The 20,036-nt window shown below is 38.2% G+C and overlaps 1 protein-coding gene across 5 annotated transcripts in view; it reads left to right on the top strand.

Moving 5' to 3' along the window:
* The first annotated feature begins 2,788 nt into the window (after positions 1 to 2,788).
* ank1b (ankyrin 1, erythrocytic b) overlaps positions 2,789 to 20,036 on the top strand; it is a 96,568-nt gene continuing 79,320 nt past the window's right edge. For 2 of the 5 annotated variants that reach the window (XM_030148902.1, XM_030148901.1), the window contains exon 1: positions 2,789 to 3,574. In XM_030148902.1, the coding sequence (XP_030004762.1) occupies positions 3,449 to 3,574 (126 nt within the window). In that variant the 5' untranslated portion in view covers positions 2,789 to 3,448. The remainder of the gene's footprint in view (positions 3,575 to 20,036) is intronic. The other 3 variants (XM_030148903.1, XM_030148905.1, XM_030148904.1) reach the window with 3 other exon arrangements.

Raw genomic sequence — 20,036 nt, 5'->3', positions numbered from 1 at the left:
CTTTGTGTTACCTTGCTAATGTTTCCTAGCATTACCCTGTTAGCTAACACTAGCTAAAACCCGCATAGTAGGTTAGCAAGCTAACGGTAACCCTTTACCTGAGCTGCCACCCGGCTGAAAACCTTGTTAATTTATCAGTTTAGTGGTAAGTTAGCAGCTTATAACTTGAAATATTTTAGCTGTAATTTACGGCCAAGGAACAGAAATAAATAATAAATAAAATAGTAATAATAATTCTCCAGTGGCTAAATTTGAGCTAGTGTAAACGCTAATTCTATAACAATGCAGTTTCTTCAGTAGAGTTTTCAATAAAGGGAAACGCTTAACTTTTTTTTTTCTAGATGAAATTCATTCATTGCTTCATTTAGTAAAAGTAATGGGCAAATATTATTGGTTGACTAGTTATATATAGTAAAAATCTTAATGAAAAACTTAATTGAGCTGAAATTGTCTTAATGCTAAAGTTGTTTCTCCACATTAACACATTAAGGATAAGGGACACATACTAATGACAGTTACTATTTTATCATGTAATTTATCATATAGAAACAATTTGACAGCGTAATGAATACTAAAGATGGTTGAGTCATCTATGATGTGATACCACAATACATCCACGGTCTCTCTGTTGTGGTTTATTTAGTAAGTGACTATTATATTATATTGACTGATTATCCAAAAGCAATTGTGCCTGCCATTTAACACTGAGGAAACCATTTGAATATTTAGTCTTGATAACCTTAGGTTAGCCCTGAATGTTTACTATATGGAAGGCCTGTAACTAACATATGATAATTTCTATTGGCAGTAATCCATCTGGTTAACCTGACATTTATTTAATAAGTGTATGCATCTCCTTAGGCAAATGCACAGTGCAATGAAGTGTTTGGCATTATTGCCTGCAGCTAAATAGATCCGTTAACAGGCACAAGAAAATGCAAAGCTACAGCTCAAATAGATAAACATGAAAACTCAAACACAACCTTGAAAATGGGGTTGTGGAAAGTAGATGCCCTAACTAATGCCATGAGTGTGAAGGGTATTTTTCATTGTAAATATACAGAAATAGTCACAGGGTTTGCTCCAGTGAAGCAGGTTATATTTCATGCAGTTTAACTCACATAAAACCATTGTACCCATTAATGTAGTAGCAGATGCCATCTGTAACTGCATAAAAATGTATTCGTATTCCAGTCACATCACATGTATCAAATGCTATAGTGCATCTTTCGTTTTATGTTGGCAGGGGAGGGAGATGTAAATAAATGAGACTGAAATAAAGAGAAAAGGAGACTTTGATGTCCGTGATATTGAAGTACAAGCTACAAAGAGAATATATCATATCGCTGAAATAAAACTGAATATGAATACAGTATGGTAACTGTTGAGAGGGAAAACAAGACAGTCAATCTAATAGTGTAATTTGATCATTTTTTACACATTCACTACCCTACAGTTTTTATCATTTTATTTAATGTTGTGAAATCATTTAATATTTCAACAAATAACAGTGTGTAGCAGTCTTAGAAATACCTCCAACCTAACTATCATGTAATTAAACACTACAGTAATGACAAATTGATGAAAAGGTGTAAAACATATTTGGTTGTACTATACATTATAGCATAGTGAAAACAGGATAAATGTGGGGTAGTAGTGGAAAGAGGTCTGTAATAACCATTTAAGAGCCTGGTATGGCATTAAATAAGTCAAATCACAATATCAATCTATGCAACTGAATAAACATTAGACGCTTCAATCAAATTAATTTAAAAATATGCCTGTATGAGTGTGATAACCTCTTCTCTATTGATTGATTGATTGATTGATTGATTGATGTACTTATTTCGAATATGAATGTCAAAACAGAAGAAAATGAATAAACAAAACATTTAAACCTAAGACATTAGACATATAATACATATTCAAAAAGGAGTGAGAAGAAGGGCAATCTGCTTATTATCTCCACCTATAAAAAAAAATACATGACCAATCAGTCTCTGGGCGGTGAAGCTTGTGCAGTGTAGGGTTACATTACTTTCTAGTGTGTGGACCAATGAAATGGATGTCAGTGGAGAAGGCCAAAATAATCAAAATAATGACCTCTGTGGAAACCATGATACTTTGGATGAAATTCCTCTGCCTTTGTGGTTAAAATATTTGCTTGTATTTTATATTGATAATGTACGAGCTGTAGGATAATATGTATAATGCTATGACTTTGTTACCTGGCAATGTTTGATTAAACCTAACATCAAGAGGCAACAACAAAAGGTGTGCATTGTACAGTAATATGAACTTTATGGACCAATTGCTGCTACAGTGAATTTTACTGAGCTTGAATCTTCATAGTGTTTTGCTTCCTGCCTCGCATCCTATTGTCTTTTCATTCCTGTCTTTACTCATCTGCTACTGAATTGCTACATCAAACATTCATGCGTGTCCTCCTGATGTAATGGAAGAGTAAAAGGGGTGAAATGGAACGGGAGGGAGTGGGCATTCAGTTTTTATGAAGCATTCATGTTGTTGATGTTTTCCTCTCTGTATGCTTCTCACACTGAAGTAGGTGGGTGTAGATGTTAATGTTCCTTATCATTCCACCTTATCACCACCTTTTGATTGTGGAAAATGATCAGGGAGCAGAAGAGCAAGAGCTGTATATTAGCGTTTAAAAAATCTTGTACATTTTGGCTTTACAAGCATAAGTCTCTCTCACTGCTGTTCTTTCTTTATATTTCTTTTGCAGGAGGGAGGTGCCATGGAAAAGCCATGGTCAGAAGGAGGGAAGACGTGAGAGGAAAAAAAATCATTTGAAGGCATTTCACAGCTTTGGCGCCCTCATTTTTTAAAAATCACTTATGCAAGCACCAGCAACAGTTACTGTGAAAGAAAATCATTTTGCAGAAAAGAAGACAGAGCAGTGACAAGAAAAGGACGTTAAAAAGATTTAAAAAAAAAAGAGGGACCTCTGCAGCAGGATCCCCACCATGATGAGTACAGGACTGCGTGACTGGTCTGTGCAGGCAGAAGGAAAGAGGGAGGAGAAAGGAAAGAGCGGAGGAAGGTAGGATAGAAAGAAGGGGGAGGGGAGGCAATTCAGTGCAGTACAAGCTGACTGGATGAGTAGCAGCCGCGGCACAGGCAGCAGCAGCAGCACCACCACCACTGCCACTAGCTGTAGCATCTTTCTTTGTGGCTGCTGGAGGCTGTCTTGTGGCTGTTGTAGCATCGCCCTCATCCCCACAAGCATATCTAGGCACGGACGTTCCCACTGCCCGCCTTACAAACACACATGCCGTGCTGGCCACAAGAGGAGAGGTAGTAAGTGACGGGGCTCCGGGGAGAGAGGGGCACAGGAAGAGGAAACAGGGACGACTGGTGGTAGTGCAAATCAGAGGAGGGCTGGAGCGACGGTGACAGGAACAGCAGCAGCAGTAGCAGCGGCACCATGGCGCAAGCCGCCAAGCAGCTCCGCAAGACCAAGGACCTCGCTGAGGCCGCCGCCCAGGAGCAGAGGGAGAAGGAGGAGGAAAAGATAAAAAAGAGGAATCGATCCAGGGACCGTAGACGCAAGGTATGGCTGGCAGTCTCCAGAGACAGGGGAGGTGACGGTTTTTCTTTCATCCATCACTCCCTTTCTACCTGCCTTTCTCTAATTCATCTCTGCTTCTTTCTGCATCTATTGTGCAAGATTGGTGAGATGCATATTTCACATGTGTGATTGCACAGATGGTCTTGTGGCCTCAGATGGTGTGTGCAGGGCTAACCAGCCAAGCACGTATTTTCTTGTACAGGTGGTGTTTGCTCGGCCAGAATTTAGCCATGGTGGAGGAAAAGATCATGTTTGTTATGCCTGTGGAGTTTTGACCAAGATAGACTATTAAATACCAGGCAGGTGATTTTTCTAAGGCATTTCGGGAGATTACAGCATTTTGTGGGCATAGCTCATTCGTATTAATGCAAGTTTTGTGTGCTGCAAACAATGTATGCTTGTTATACATCGGCATTAACATGCTCTGCATGGTCTTAGATCTGGTGTGTTCCCCCATATTACAGTTTTTTTTCATTGGGGGAGATGTAAAATGGAGGGAGAAGATGGAGGTACACTCTAATAATAGATGCAGTTTTAACTCATCTGTAAATCCTTTTTGGTGCATGTTTGCAGTGTGCATTACATTATTACATTATTATCAATATATATAAAAAATAGTTGATGGTATTAAGTTCACTAGATAGTATTTGCAACTCGTCATATTTTTACGTGAAAGATGTTTTTTTATTCAAATGTGTTGTCATAAATTAGGCGCATTATCATCCTGTAGGTGTATGAGTTCTCCATCTCACTTCTCTTGCTCACTCTCCAGTCTAGCTGTGCCTTAAGTTGTAGGTTTTATTGGGTTTGTGTGGCTGTGCACTGCTTCTTGCAACCATTGACATGATTTATGATAATTGTAAACTATGCTTGCTAAACGGAAAAAAAGTCATTAATTATACCCCTTAGTACAGCATGCCATCATACCAAAGCCCCAGTGATCACTGGAGTACCGGCTCTTGTTTTTTGTCTTTTTCTTAATGTTTTTTGTGTGCATATTGATATGGAGTTGGTGCTTACAAAGGGTCTTTTGAAAGGTGAAATATGTATGCACTGTTTGCATGTGTGTTCATGATGTTAGATCAGTATATGTGCAATACAAAGGCAGAAATACGCAGAAATGTATTGAAGTCCAAATCATGACATATGACATTTAAAGATTTGGAATCTTGCTCTTGTTCTTTATGTTCATCTAATTGCACACATGTAATATAATGTTGGGATGAAGAGGCCTTTTATATATCTGGTGCGTTAGTACAGTAAATGAACATGGGAATATGTAAACAGTTTATTTTCCCAGAAGTATCATACCATCCTTTGTAAAGATAAGGTTCTTCCATTTAATAAATGCCATAGTTTAGGTTTACATTACATACAGAATTAGAAATAGAATTAGAATTCTATTTGATTTAAGAACTTAACCCTTGGTACTTAACACTAAACACACAGTAGATTATGTACAGTCTGAATGGCATGGACACCGGTTATGTGAGGATGACATAATTTTTCAATGAACTGTATCCTTTTTGACATAAAATGAATGGCTCTTGTCATTTAACCTGAGGGCAGGCCTGAGCTACAGGTATGATCACTTACCACACAGACCTGTGAAATGACAGAGATAAAAAAAAAAAAGGTGAGAATATTATACGAGTGTGTGCCAGAAGGTAAATGAACAGATTGTTGCACTGGTGAGAAATCTGACATTCATTGGCAATGATAAGAAAATGATTGGTTTATTAACTTTGTGGTGAATATTGTGAGTGTTGGCATTACAGACTGACACAATAGTAGCAACTAAATGCTTTGGGTAACATAGTATAGTTGTATATGGCATTAACTGAAATACAACCACATAAGACTACTACTTAGTGTTACTTCTAAACTATTGCTATAGTCGTAGTGTAACACTACTGCTTTACAGTAGTAGGTCTGCATTTAAGGAGAATCTGAAATTTTGCAATGACTTAGGACACATGTACAGATATTGAAGAGTGCACATTCACTATGTAGGCTATATCTGCTGAATTATCTACTGTATGTCTTCAGGCATTTTCTGTCTTTACCAGTGTTTGGAACATGTTGTCTCTCCTGAATCCAAATAACAGCAGAAATGTCACTCATCTTAAGGTATTTGTTAACCACTGTTTCTTTGCTCTTCATCCCATGACTATATTATTAGACGTGGATTCTGGACCCCAAAAATTGTGTCTTTTGAAGTTGCTCAAGAGCTCATAGGCCAGCAAAGTTTTTTCGCATCAATGTTATTTGTGCGTCATGTGGCTCATTACACGTGTGGTCTAAATTCGTTGTGCATGAGGGCTAACCTTTCACCCACCATCGCCGCATGTGGCATCTTACTCAGTCTATTCCCTAACCCTAGGATTACCCTAACCCTAACCCTCAGACTGTACATTTCGCTGACAACACATATGTGATTCTATTTTGTGGGTGTCCATGTCATAAAAACTGCAAATGATCAGAGTCATTTCTGTGTCCCTTTGTAGGTTTCCTGTCAGCTGTTTTACAGATGTATCTTTTAACATTGAGGTCTATGTGGATGATACTAATTGGGACAGTGAGTGTTCACAGGCGACAGTTCTGATTGTGAGCACAGTTAGCTCAGTAGCTAGGGCTTTGTCTGATTGGCCAAATGGTATGAATAATTACCTATGTAGGACTTAGGACTCAGTCGATCAAATGTTTAAATTTCAAATGTCAATGCAGGATGCATGCAAATACTATATTTTTTATTTATATTTACTTTTGTTTACAATATTTGTCCTTTTCATTGTGTTTGAGGAACCCAGCTATACTCATATTATGATGATGATGAAAATATGATTCATCATTCAATACTTTATAGTCTGTAACTATTTGTTTCCCACCCGTACATTAATTTTTAATTTGACAAAACATTAGTTATTTTTCTGCAGGATTTCAGTTAGTGCACATTTCATACAGGACTGGAAAAGATTTTGTTGTGGCAGACAACCATAACTGTGCTCCACTGCATTGGCTTTAGTGGCCTTTCCCCCTCTCTCTAACCTCAATCAGCAACCGTGGAACTTCTCTCTGTTCACTGTGTATCTGTCTTAGAATCTGTCTCTCTTCCTCCAGTAGATTATTGCTCCCAAAAGGAATGAGGGAGTGAGTCAAAGAGACAGAGAGGGAAGAGCAGGCAGAGGCAGGTCTTAATGTTCTGGGGATGTTAATTAGTTCTATTGGATGTAAATCAAACTCGGCAGCATGGCATCTCTCTTTCCCTACTCCTCTCCAGCTCGCACAAAGGTCATCTACTACAGTGCCAACAGAGATCGTATCATAACTTTAGATAGACTTGACAGTAATATAGTTAAAGAATCAGCAGTGAACGTGCAGTAACATGGAACTAGTTTTGCTGGCTAAGATGCCTGTCATATAGCTGCAATTTTAGAGGTCTGAATTCTCTATATGACCTTTATCATCATCTTCTCTTGCTCATTACATGTTTTTTTTCTCCTCTGTTATTTTCTTAAGGATGCAGTATATGAAGGACTGATGCTCTGAATGCAGGTGATTGTTGTGAGAGGAAAACCGATCTAAATCAGATTGGAAATAATAAGATAACAGAAAACAACCTTGTTTCTAAATGTATTGCCAATGTTGTGAGGTTTGTTGTAAAGCCAGCTTTCAGTAATTGATTAATCTTGTGGCCTAGAGAAGCGCTCACTGCTCTTGCATTTTGTTATTTGTAATCGACGTGGAGCAGTTTGCTGGCATACTTACATTTGTACCAGGACAATCACTGTCCTATGTTACCATCTGCTGCAGCCAGGATATTTGTTCCTATAGAGCCTCTAGTTGCTGGACTGACTAGTAAAATAAATAATAATACATAATAATCATTCTGTCACTCAAAGCTCAAAATTAGTGTTAATCATAATTGGATTCATGTCTTCCAACACCATGCTTATTATTATAAATTCCACCAGTTGTTCCTGCTGCTGTCAGTTGAAGTGAGGTGCACACCCATGACCGTGTAGTTTTGTAGTATTATTGTATTTGGTTGTGATAACATACAGATTGTATTGTTTTTTTAGACAACTTTGGAAATGAAATATTTCATTGCAGAAACTCAGCAATCTCGGGCCTCTTGAGATGTTACATTTTCTTGTTTGCTTCAGGCCTGCACTTAAAATACAATGGATTTACGGATCTGCTAATGGATAGTGTGTGGCCTTTGTATCTGTGTGCATGAGGGTGTGTGTGTGGTTTGCGTGTGTCTTCAAAGGAGCTGTTTGTGTGCATGCATGTGCATACAGTCAGTGTGCATGTGAGTGAAACAGCAAGGCTCCTCCAGGGTATCTCATGCCACTTTTATGTAACCGTATGGATATCCAACCCTAATTAGCCAAACCCCACTCTGCCTCTTTCTTTGCCTGTCTGTCCAAATTTGTGCTCAGCCAAAGAACAACATACAAAAAAAAAAAAAAATCTGAAAACTTTTAAAAAGCCTCTCTTTGGTAATGAAAATTTGTATCTGTATTAATGAATAGGCCCATATATGTCATCAGACATAATCAAATTTATTCAGTTTGGCTAATTTCATTCTCAACAACTTATGCAATTGCATCTGAAGTAGCCCAGTGGACATTATAAATATGTATATCTGACTGCTCTGGTTATATCTTCAATGTGGCTATTGCATTTGATATTAGCTCTAATTTCTTTTCTCTGTAAACTTTTTTAAAAACCATTTTACATCTTGTATGTGATTCTCTGTGTTTACATACAGTATTGTGCATTGTCCCAGATTTAAGAAAAGAGGTAGTTTTAAAAGAAGACGTTGATTCAGTGTATTTTTGTAGGGAGAGCGAGGAAATTGATTATGTTTATCTGTACCCTAGAGTGTAGCTTGAAATTGCATGGCCTAGAACCCAAAAGACTAATACTTTGTCCTTTTAATGGATTGTTTTAGGGAACATGATAGTTATATAATTGTAGTAAAATTATTTGCTGTAATGGACGTGTGTTAATTGTTTAAAGTTGTTTGAGGTAACAAGGGAACAATGCATGTCAAAATAAAGCTTAAGGCTATAGATTAAATGTTGTCTGTACTTTCATATGCAGTAAACATAAGCCATTACAGCAGCTGTCATACACAAATGTGATGATGCCATCTGACAAATGTAAGTCCAATTTAAATGCTGTTCTTGTTTTGGTCTTTATAAGTCTGTGGAAATATGTCTAGCTCTTTAGCTTTCTACATATTTGCCATTCCTCAAGCAAGTTGCAAACTATTTCTGCTCTGTAGTGCTGGACTGCTTGCACAGGCACTTTTATCAGTTTGCCTGGTGAAAACAGCTGAATACAGGATTTATGAGACTATCCAGAACAGTTACAGTTCCCCATACCAGGAGATAAATAAGTTTAAAGAGCCAAAAACTTCTGAAAGTTGAGCATTGGTTCTCACCATGTGTAAAATTACAGCTAATTAAATGGTGTAGAAACTCAGTATTCATCAGGATTCAGTATTAATATGAGAAACATTTATTTTATTTAAGCTTTCTTTGCATGCAGTAGAAGTTTAGTACAAACCTAGTGTGTATATGTAAACTTTAAGATCAGATCAGTTTTCGAAAATCGAAAATGTACATGAAACTGTGGGCTGGTGCCTTTCATCCCCTCTGAGGAAAGACAGGGCAGGATGAGCCAAGGTCGAGCAGAGCAAAGCAGTTCTCAGCCCAGCCCGTAGCAGCCACGGGCTATATTTACCTGCCAGCCTAGGATTACAGTGCATCTGAGACCAGAGCTACCCATCTATCTACACACCACTACTGTGTGCTGGCTGAGCACCTGCTCTGATACAGTATCTGATGTTGCCCCGGATCTGTACCTGCTCGAACAAACGCAGGAAGATTCGAGAATAGAAGCATGATGGCCGATATTTATCAGGCCTTTTCTGAGTGCTTATCTAGGCCTCAAGTCTGTCGTATATTTTGATCTGAAGATCTGAGGCATTTTAGATAAGTGTGCCTTGTCAGACACCTTTGATAAAGATGGAGAAAATAATTTTACTCCATTAAAAGGACATTTTGTATAGAAATGGTTCTGTAGCAATGTGGCAGCAGCTCTTGCATGATTAATGCTTTAAGTGGGTCCAGTAAAAGCAAATAAATAATCTAATATGGTATGTAAGTTATAATTCAGTGTGTTACAGTGGTAAGACATAATTCATTACATTAACCAGTGTATTTCTTTTACTGTTTCATTCATCCAGCTTGTCAAACGTATGTTTACTGTTGCTTTACTTTAATGCCAGATTAATCTTCTAAATTATTCTGAAAGGCTGCCAGTTTTCAACTAAACATAATCAATGTATGAAACTACATTATATTAACATTTAATAAATGTATTGCACAGCTTTGTTGAATTCTCTACTCTTATCTGTCAATGATGTCAGTCTATAGTGTATTATTTTTGTATAACATGCCATTGTTCTGAACCACTACTTTCGTACTGTGCACAGTTTCATCCATTGAGTCTTTGACTATTTAGTAGAAGCACAAATAATTCTCAAATCAGTCAGATCAGGTTTATATCAATGGTTTTTGTCAGTTTATTTTCTTTACTTAGTAGCTGTATGATGTAATAAGCTGCGCGTCAGCCTAGTAGGGTTTGTTTCACAATAATGAGTGACTCTCTGTACATTACCCTTGCATATATGCATTTTGTTTTGTTAATGTATTGTTATGCCACATCAGTTGTTAAATGTCATTGTGATCCAGTAGCCACTGTGCCTATTATATCAGTGAGCTGTCATTGAGAGACCCTTATGAGTCACAGCTCATCTCCACCCTGTACCTGTTAATCAGAATATCTATCACTATTGTTAGCAAGGCCAGCTCGGAGCATGTAGACGGAAAGGTAATGGCTGTAAATCTTTTGACACAAAGTTTATTGTGACCCTGAGGTCAACTGGCAGGCAGTCTGAAGTGACTGATGTTACCATGGTGATTACAATGTGTCAGCGCACGTGGTGGGATGATGAAGGGATGATGAGATGGATGTGAGCATGCCTTGGATGGTGATGAGACGTATAACATGTTGCACAGACTTGACACTAGACAAGTGTCACTTCCGGCTCAGGCCGGGCTTGCCGCGCATCATGCTGCTTCCGGCTCGCGCCACTCCTGGCTTGTGCATGTAATGCTGTAGCTGGGCTCTGTGTACGGCTCCAACCAATGACAGCATAAGGAAATCTACGTATATTTCCTTATGCCAGTCATCTTGCAAAGCTCTAATATAAATGCAAGCGGTCCGGAAATGTCGTTTGAAAATGACAAAAGAGCCGTACCACAGTACGTTATTGTACCGATCTGTGAGGGGTATACCGAATGGTACAACTTGTACTGTTGCACCCCTATCAATAAATTGTCACTTTTTTTTACATTATATATTTAAAGATATTTCTGTTTACATTAATCCCTGATATAGGCATCACACAATCTTAGATTGTGAACAATTTTAATTTGTCGTATGATCTGCTTTTCAGAGAGATCATACAGATCAAGTCATTAAATCCATAAGTAACAGCACAATCATCACTTTCCTACTCAGATAATGCTGATTATAGAAGGGGCAGGTGGTGCAGCTGCAGAGACAGTTGTATTATGCGTTTGCAACATTAATGTTGGTAGACATGTCCAATGCAAATACTTTGATGGAACTGCGGTACAAAACTCAAATTAAAAACTCAACTGATCATGGGACAAATTAAGTTACCCTGTTAATGTAATAGAAACACTGCAGCTGTCCAGATACCAATGAGCAGATCTGTTTTGGGTTTCTTCTATATTCATCAACACTTTTCAATAATATCAGCCCCAAAAGAAGTGCTTTTAACATAACAAAAGCTTTACACCTCTGCCTGACTCATTCAGAAATTAGAGAAAACAAGCCAGGGTTCTCACTAGGATTTTTTCACAGCGTAGGGTAGGGATGCACCAATACCACTTTTTTCCAGACTTACATTTTCCATACTTACATTTGACTACTTGCCGATACCGATACCGATTTAATGTGTTGGAATGAGCGTTTCTCAATTAATCCACCAGGGGGCGCCACTCTTAATTAACCATACTGGACAAATACCACGAAGAAGAGTAAAGTTTTTTGAGAAGAAGAGGAAAGTCAGTAATAACAAACATGGAGACGACAGAGGTAACACTAATGTGATACTAATATTGCAGCGTTTTCACTGGTAAGGTTTAAAAGCTTAGCTTCAGCAGGTAGAGAAAAGACAAATGAGCGAGAAGTTTCATTTTCACTTCTGCTGGCGGCGGTCCGCACCGCTCCGTACACCCACTGGTATTCTCATTCTGTGTACGCATCCATGAACACCTGGAAAACAGATGGAATGTACGCAGGGGACGGACAGAACGCTGCATCTGTATCTGTCTGTGTCTATAACATTACTTGCAGTCAGCGTAACTTTTATCACCGTCATTTATTTGGTTAAATCTCCACACTCTTCACACTCCCCACACATTATTCCTCCTCCTCGTACCTGCTGCACTTAACTGGGAATGTCACACGGCCGTAAGTGGTATCGGTGCATTTGTATCGGATATCTTTTACGAGTACAAGTACACACACTGAGTATCGGAGCCGATGCCGATACTCGTATCGGTATCAGTACATCCGTAGCGTAGGGTCACCATGTACACAGGCGCGCACTGCATACATGGCTCGAGTTTTGTAGGTGGGTCCAGAGGCATCCTCCCCCGGAAAATTTTGAAATTCATAACTCTCTGAAACACTATTTCCTGCATTTTGAAGGGCAAATTTTAAGGAGTGAAGCCAAAAAACGATGGGATATTACCCTTGCGTTTGGCGTTGCTCCTGCGTTTTGACGCAGACATGATCATAGAAAAATATTCACTTGCACGAAATTAGCGATAATTGGAGCGGCACTCACACTACATGCATGCACCGGCTCAATTTTAGATATAATTTTCCACGGGTGATCGGGCCATTTAAATAAGATAAATTGATTGAAGTCTCATTGTCAGCCAATGAGCGTAAGGCAAGTGATGTTGCCGGGCGGGCGTCAGACAATACCAAGGCACACAAAGGGGTGTTGATTATATTGTTCTCATTTCCTGTCTGCAGCGCTTTGTGCCAAGACAAAGGAATGTATTTTTTCAAATTCAAATCTCGTTATCATTACGCTGGATGATCTCACACACACACACACACACACACACACACACACACACTGTGATGTTCTGTTGTTCGAAGCAAGCAAAGGGGGCCCTGTAGTGGTCGGAATAAGTTGCACTGGCGTGTGTTTTGTCCTTTCGGTGTTACCATAGCCAGTTCAGACATGGGAAGGAAGTAGCAGACATGTTTCTCTCATGCTGTTTGTATGGCCAGAAAGAACGTTTGCCTGTGAGTATTTTATGTTCAGTTGTTGTGGTAATGAATAGTAAAACCTGTCTCTGATGTAAACTTTTGTTGTTAGATTAAAAGACGTAAATCTTAAGTCGATCTGAAGATGCTAATCGTTAGCATGTCTATGGATTTTCCCATTTATGTTAGCATCGAGCTAGCGGTCGTTTCTCATTCATTTGAATGTATATTATGCTATGTATTATATGCTATGTTAATGTGCTGTAACAAAGAACATAACTGAGACATGTTTTGTACATATGTTGCAGTTTTACAGTGAAGTCTCAAGTAAAAGCTTTGGAGAGAGGTTTTCGGCATCCGGCTTTTCTTGAGAAACCTGTAATCTATCTGCCGAGCTAGCCGCTATACACACAAGCAGGGGCAGAATACACACAAAAGAACACCACTACGCTGGTTGAAAGACAGCGTCGCAGGTGAAATCTCAGCGTCGTCCCTGGGGGGCCCTGACGCTGAGATTTCAATGACGCTAGCGAGAACCCTGCAAGTGATAGGCTACATCCACCTCCCTGCTTATAATTCACATAAATTTTTAAGAACTGAGAAAAATTTTGGATCAGATCATAGATCACTATTCTACCTAAAAATATGATGCTATAATCTTTTGACTTAATCTCCCAGCCCTACCCTGGTACCTCGTCCCAGTCAGTTCCCTCATTGGATGTTTAGATGGTGTTACAAAGGGCTGTGTAACACATCAGTCTGGAATCTCCCATAGGTTTTAACTTGGATTGAAATCTAGTTTCTGTGAAATCTGAAGTCATTCACATTATTTTCATCAAACCATTAAGTCACGCTTTGCTTGCTGTGGATGGAGGTATTGTCTTTCTACAATAGACCACTTCCATCAGCTTTTCCTTTAATTTGTCTCTAAGTTGCACAAGTGATGTATTTAATTAATCAAAAGTCATTATGAGTGTGGCTACTCAGTCCAAAGAATCACTAGAGGAAGAGTGAAACGGATGCTTACTGGCAATAAGCCACACACACGGATATGCCCACAAAGTACACACACACTTAGACCTGGAGCTGGGCATTATGTAATGGAATTAGTGCTTCTCAAGGTCTACATGGATCATGTGGCCTGTAGGAGCCCACTAATGCACTGAAGCAGCCACTCTCAGGCACACCCTGACTCCATTGCTTTCATCTGCTGAGCTAAACAGATTTTACTGTACATGTTCTGGCTAATGGATACAATCTGTGATCGAAAACCAAGGATTTTATGTAAGATTTTCTGCCCCATTTGAGTTGTTACAGCGTGAAGTGCATAATAATTAAGAAGGGCAGTCACTGATATAAATCCTTTGTAATTGACCGGGGCATCTTAGGCTGTTGTAAGAGTATTGCAAAATTTAGAATGCTAGACAAATCTGTATCATTTGACAGTACAAATATTTCTCTTCACACATTCTAGCAGAACTACAGTGAATAAAGAGGTTAATATTTTAATAATGCATATTATTAATATAGTCTTCAGCCCAGATGTAACCCCTGGCTATAAATTAAACTCACAGCTTCCTTGTACAACTACATTTTTCCTGTGCTGACACATTAGATCATTTCTTTTCCTACAAAGACAGTTGGGGCTTAGGGAAAAAGCCGTTTGAAGAAGGTGTATGGAAGGAATCACCTGTAATACAGATTTTAGGTGGTAACTGTTCAACAATTTTTGAAGCAAACAAATATGATTTAGTGTTTTAGTGATCTGGAAATGAGTATCATCTTGCAAATAATGTAACCCTGATTTAATCTATTGAGGTGTGCACGTGTGTATGTGGTTTTATTGGTTTTATGTGGATGTGTGTGTGTCTACAAGCATGTGTGCAGTCCAGTATCATAGATTGGTTATTGAGTGATGAGCTTAAAGAGAGAAGAGCAGCTACTTGTACCAAGAGGCAGCAATTTCAGTGACCCTACATTTTATCAGAATGACACACACATATTTTGAAAATGTGATGTAATTTGTTTTAAAATAAACACTTGTGAAAAGCATTGTTACAAAATTGTAAAAAATACTGTATCAATATGGGTGATATCCAACATCAGCGGTTTAAGAACAGCCCCACCAGGACCAGCTGCCATTCATTCACTGATATCCCTTCATACCCTGGTCTGAGAGAGCTTGCATCAGCACTCATTGATGCCTGCCAGGCTGCGACAGCAAGGGGAGACAGCTAGAAGCAAAATCCAACAGCGTTTTCTCTGCGTCATCCTTCTGCTTTTTTTTTTTTCCCTTCTCCATTCTCTATAAATCTTTCTGCTCCCCTGTGGCTAGGTTCTGCCCTGTGTGTCTGAACAGGTCATTATGCTCATGACATGTATGAATGTAGCAAAAAAAGCGGAGACACAAATCAACAATACTGCATGTTTCCATGCTCTATCACTATCTGCCACCTACTGTACGAAGGCATTGAGTTGGAAAATCCACACTGCACTTGTATAAATACTTCATTGCTTATTCAATTTTAAAATGTAGTTGGAAAGGGGGAAAGTGTAGCAACTGTTTGTTCTTCAGCCATTCCCTGGGTGCTTTTCTCAATCAGCTGTCTCTGCTTCTGTTCTACTTCCTTCACTGCATTTCCCATCTTTCCTCTTCTCATTTCATTAGTCTTCATTCTTCTGACTCCTCTCTTCTTTCCACTTGCTCCCTCTATTTTTTTAATAGCAGAAACAGAGGTAGAGGACAGAGTTGGTGATTTATTTATTTATTTATTTTTAAATTCCTTGGCGGCAAATTTTGATTGTGTTGTTGCGCTGACTTAATAATTTCACATTCATGGATATCATTTTTGTTACAGTAGAAAAACCCAGGCGTAAATAATAAAATTAACACTGGGTAAATTGCTTTCTGCTCGTCCATTTTCAGTTTCTGGTACTAGGCGTGATGTTTCTCTGACTCATTGTAAAGGCAGGAAACTTTTCAGAACAGACCTACTCATCATAATATTAAACTTGTTGCATATGTCTGACTTTTGGTTATTTATCCTTTCCCTACTATAGAAAGATAAAACACCGGCTTTGAACACAGTTTTAACATATGAAACAAATATTTTAACCACATACACTAAATATTGCAGTAAACTACACAAACTAGAGCTGCATTATTATGAAATTGTGTTCTGATAGTGAATAGCTGATGTGAGTTTATTTTGTTCAGGGAAATGAAGAAATCTTAATTATTAAACAAAATTAGTGTGAAAAGATTTTTGAGGCACCCATGGCCTTATCTTTGAACACACAAATTCAGTCATACAAGTTTGAGAAACAGCTTTACCATCTATGAGATGGCAGGGACAAATATTTGACAGTAATTTCTGTGCATCCGTTATCAGGGTTCCTGCAGGGTCTTGAAAACTATTAAAAGTCTAGAATTTACAAATCTGCATGTAATACCTTAAAAAAGTCTTTAAAAGGTATTAAATTTGATTTGACAAGTTATGTTGCCATAAACTTGTTCACTGGATTGTGTTTAAATGTGTCTGGGAAATGTCCAAGCTGCAAAGAAAGTAGCGTTTGTTGACTCAGTTCCACCTGTTCCAACCCAATAATTTATATTGAAATTAGGAACCAATTATCGCTAACTTTCCAGCCCTGGGTAAGAAATGACTCAGAACGGTGGAAATCAAGGTATTGAAGTAAATAAATACATTGTCCTAAATTGTAGGAGTCCTGGAAAGACCTTGCGGAGGCCCTGTACTCCTTAGGAGTGAAGAGGATTAAGTAAGTAAAAAAATTCTAGGAGTCACAAATTTTTGCCAGTATATGAAACAGACCTTAAATTCTGTTCTAAGTAGTCTTAAAAAGTCTTAAATTTAACTCATGGAAACCTGTAGGAACCCTGTTTATATAAACCCAACAGCGTTTAGTCATTTAGACCAATGTGAAACATACAGTATATTGACAATTAAAGCTATGAAACTATATGTGAATGTACAAAACATGATTTATTATAATATGTAGATTGGTGTATTTTCAACCTAACTTTATTACCAGAATAGCTCTGCAGAAGAATAATTTATGTACATTAAAACATTTGTGCAGGGTGCCAATCCTTTATGTAACTGAAACAAATAAACAGGAGTCACTTCTGTACGACCATGCAGAAAGTATCTATCGACTTTCTGTTGTCCTCCTCCCAAAAGCTTGTCAAATGTCTGTATACTCAGTACTCAGAAACGATTAAAAGACTTGCTTTCTGGAATTCCCTACATGCTGCTGTCAGCCAAACTGACTCCGTTTGCCTGTCTGCCTTAGCTTATCATTCATGCACTATACTGCGGTACCACAGGCAGGCTGTGGTAAAATCCAATGCTGCAACATTAATATACTTCTGTATCACCTTCAAAAGTCATACAAAAAGTTTGAAATTAATGTTACGTGTCATTAAGCAATAATGTAAGACAGACACCTCAGAGATTTGGAAATGTGTATGTAATGTTGGATTTGTTTCCAAACATTAGTGGCATCAATGATGATAAATAATGTGTCTCATTTTAACATTTTGTGTGTCTGTGCTGTACGGCTGCTCTGTTACCAGTGAGGATGTGTTGCTCATGCACCACACCATACCAAATGTTAATTTACTGCTTGGTGTGCTGATTTAGCCTCATTAACTGACATGGTAATTTTTCCCACCAGAAACCCTGATTGCACACTGTTTGCTCCTTTCCATCTTCACATCTGCCTACAACCACACTTTCTTTTACCCTACAAGCACACCACTAATGCATGATAATATCGAACACAGCCTATTGATCCAGTATTGATGCTGGTTACTTGACAAAGTGAAAGCGTGGGATAGTAGAGGGAGTGGGTTTAGCACATTCCAGCAAACCACAAGGCTACGAAAAGAGATTATAGTAAGTAATTGTATTTCTCTTAATTGAGATTTTATTGTTATTGTCAGTGTTGACGTAACAAAACAGCCAAAAGCTTAAATCAAGTATAAGTCCTGTGTTTTGTAGCTTCATTGGTTAATCAAATCACACACAACACAATAAACATCTAATAGAAATCTATTCAAAGTTAAAGTCAGAATTCAATCAAAAAAGCACTGTGTTTATTCAGTGTATGAGTCATAAAATATGATTTTTTAGCATTTGTTTGGTACTGAGGTAGGAGGGCCACATGAGCAGATGGACGTGTATTGCTGGTTTAAGAGCAGAGTGAGGACCACTGTCTTAACCCTTTAGTGTTCCTGTCATCCAAAATACTTGCATAGAAGAAGAATAATAACAGAACAGTAAAAGAGTTAACACAGAGTTTAATGACTTCCCTCGAGGAGCATATTTGGCTTCATGTCTTTATCTGTTTTGTTTACTTCCTGTTAGTCTCTATTACCAAAGTCACAAGAACATGGAACAAAGCCAGTGACTAAATTTCAGCCAGGGAGAAAATCTCTCATCAGCATAGTCATTCACTGCTCTTACCATATGCTTTATTCACTGTAGCAGAGCTGGATAACAAATACATAGATCAAATCAGAAGTCCTGACAGCACTATGATGATGTACAGAAGATGTTGGCAGCCAAAGGGTCAGTGCACTACATCAAACTTTGTGTTTTTCTCCCCAAGGACATACATATATCAATTCTGTGCCTGGCTTGATCGATTTATTGCGTGTTCCTCAAATGCTTTTCGTCTAGCACACACAACCCACGTGCATATTTTTACACTGTTGTTCAGCATCTCATGTTTGTAATTCACACTAGTAGAAATATTTGTAGATTGTGGCCTGATTCTAATGAAGCAGAGAGTCTGACTCAGCTGTTTTGAGGCAGTATGACCGACAGGGTGACAGGGTTTGTGCTGCTGGATCTGCACTAGTGGTCCCGTGGGGAAGGCCAAGGTGAGAGGAAAAACATCCAGACACACTCCCTGTCAAATATATACATAGCATACATAATCTAAATGCTTCTTTAGTCAGATAGCCAAGCCTGCTTAGGCTTCTCCTTCATTAGAATTCCAGAGGAAGACCACTGAACCAAGCAAAAAATCAAGAATGATTGATCACACTTTGCATCTGCATCACCACCTGGGAATCGAGAAATCTTCCTACTGTCTTAAAACACAAATAAAAATCCCCTACCATTCTGGTTCAGCTTTTGAGTTTAGGTTGAGAAAGGACAGTGTCTGAAGTTATCTTTCCATGCTCATGCTAAATGTTGGTCATAGTTTTTTGTTTTTGTTTTCCTTGTTTTTTTGTCAGTCATGTTTCTATGTATTTGTTGCACTGCATTCATTTATTTATCCTTTATTTATTTAATTACTTCCTAACTAGGAAAACAAAACAAATATCAAAACATGATCATTTGTGTCGGTGAGATTTATAAAATTATCTCACCCAAATAAACATAAACATCAAGACAGTTACCAAAGAAGATGTGATGAAAGAAACATCAGACACAGCTCATAACACAAAAGTGAGCAGTGATCTCTAATATATCTATTACCTATTTTAGTGGCCTAATTAATTTGACATCAAATATTAACTGAAAATAAAAAGTACACAGTACATATATGATACATTCGTTGTTCTAATTGAAACCTCATGTTTTTACAATGTGATTTTGGTCTGAAAATAGAAGAAATAAGTGTTGAATGATCATAGTATAATAACAAGTAGACATTTTTACCCTCTAAATACAGTTTGATTTTAATTGTCATATGTCCTTTGCAAAACAGATAATTAAGCTTTATGTGTGAAAAAATTCCACAAAGTATTAAGTCTTTGATACAGACCACCAACATCCAGCATGAGATGAATGATGAAGATTATTGATGGTCCTCTGAACGAGGTGCAGCTTTCTGCAAATGCAGCATGTCAGCTTGTCTGGTCTATATTTTTAGCTCTCCCTGGTGCATAAAGTTTATTATAGCATGAGCCTTAGAAAGGGCTTAGTGACTTTTCATTGTACATCATATGACATCTATCATAGTCATGTAGCCACACATTGGGCACCTTTGGTGCCTGTGGAGTTGGGATAAA

The sequence above is a fragment of the Sphaeramia orbicularis genome, chromosome 12 (genome assembly GCF_902148855.1).
Source record: "Sphaeramia orbicularis chromosome 12, fSphaOr1.1, whole genome shotgun sequence".
Lineage (NCBI taxonomy): Eukaryota > Metazoa > Chordata > Actinopteri > Kurtiformes > Apogonidae > Sphaeramia > Sphaeramia orbicularis.
Note: the sequence above shows the minus strand (reverse complement) of the source record. Positions and strands in the feature narration are given on the sequence as shown.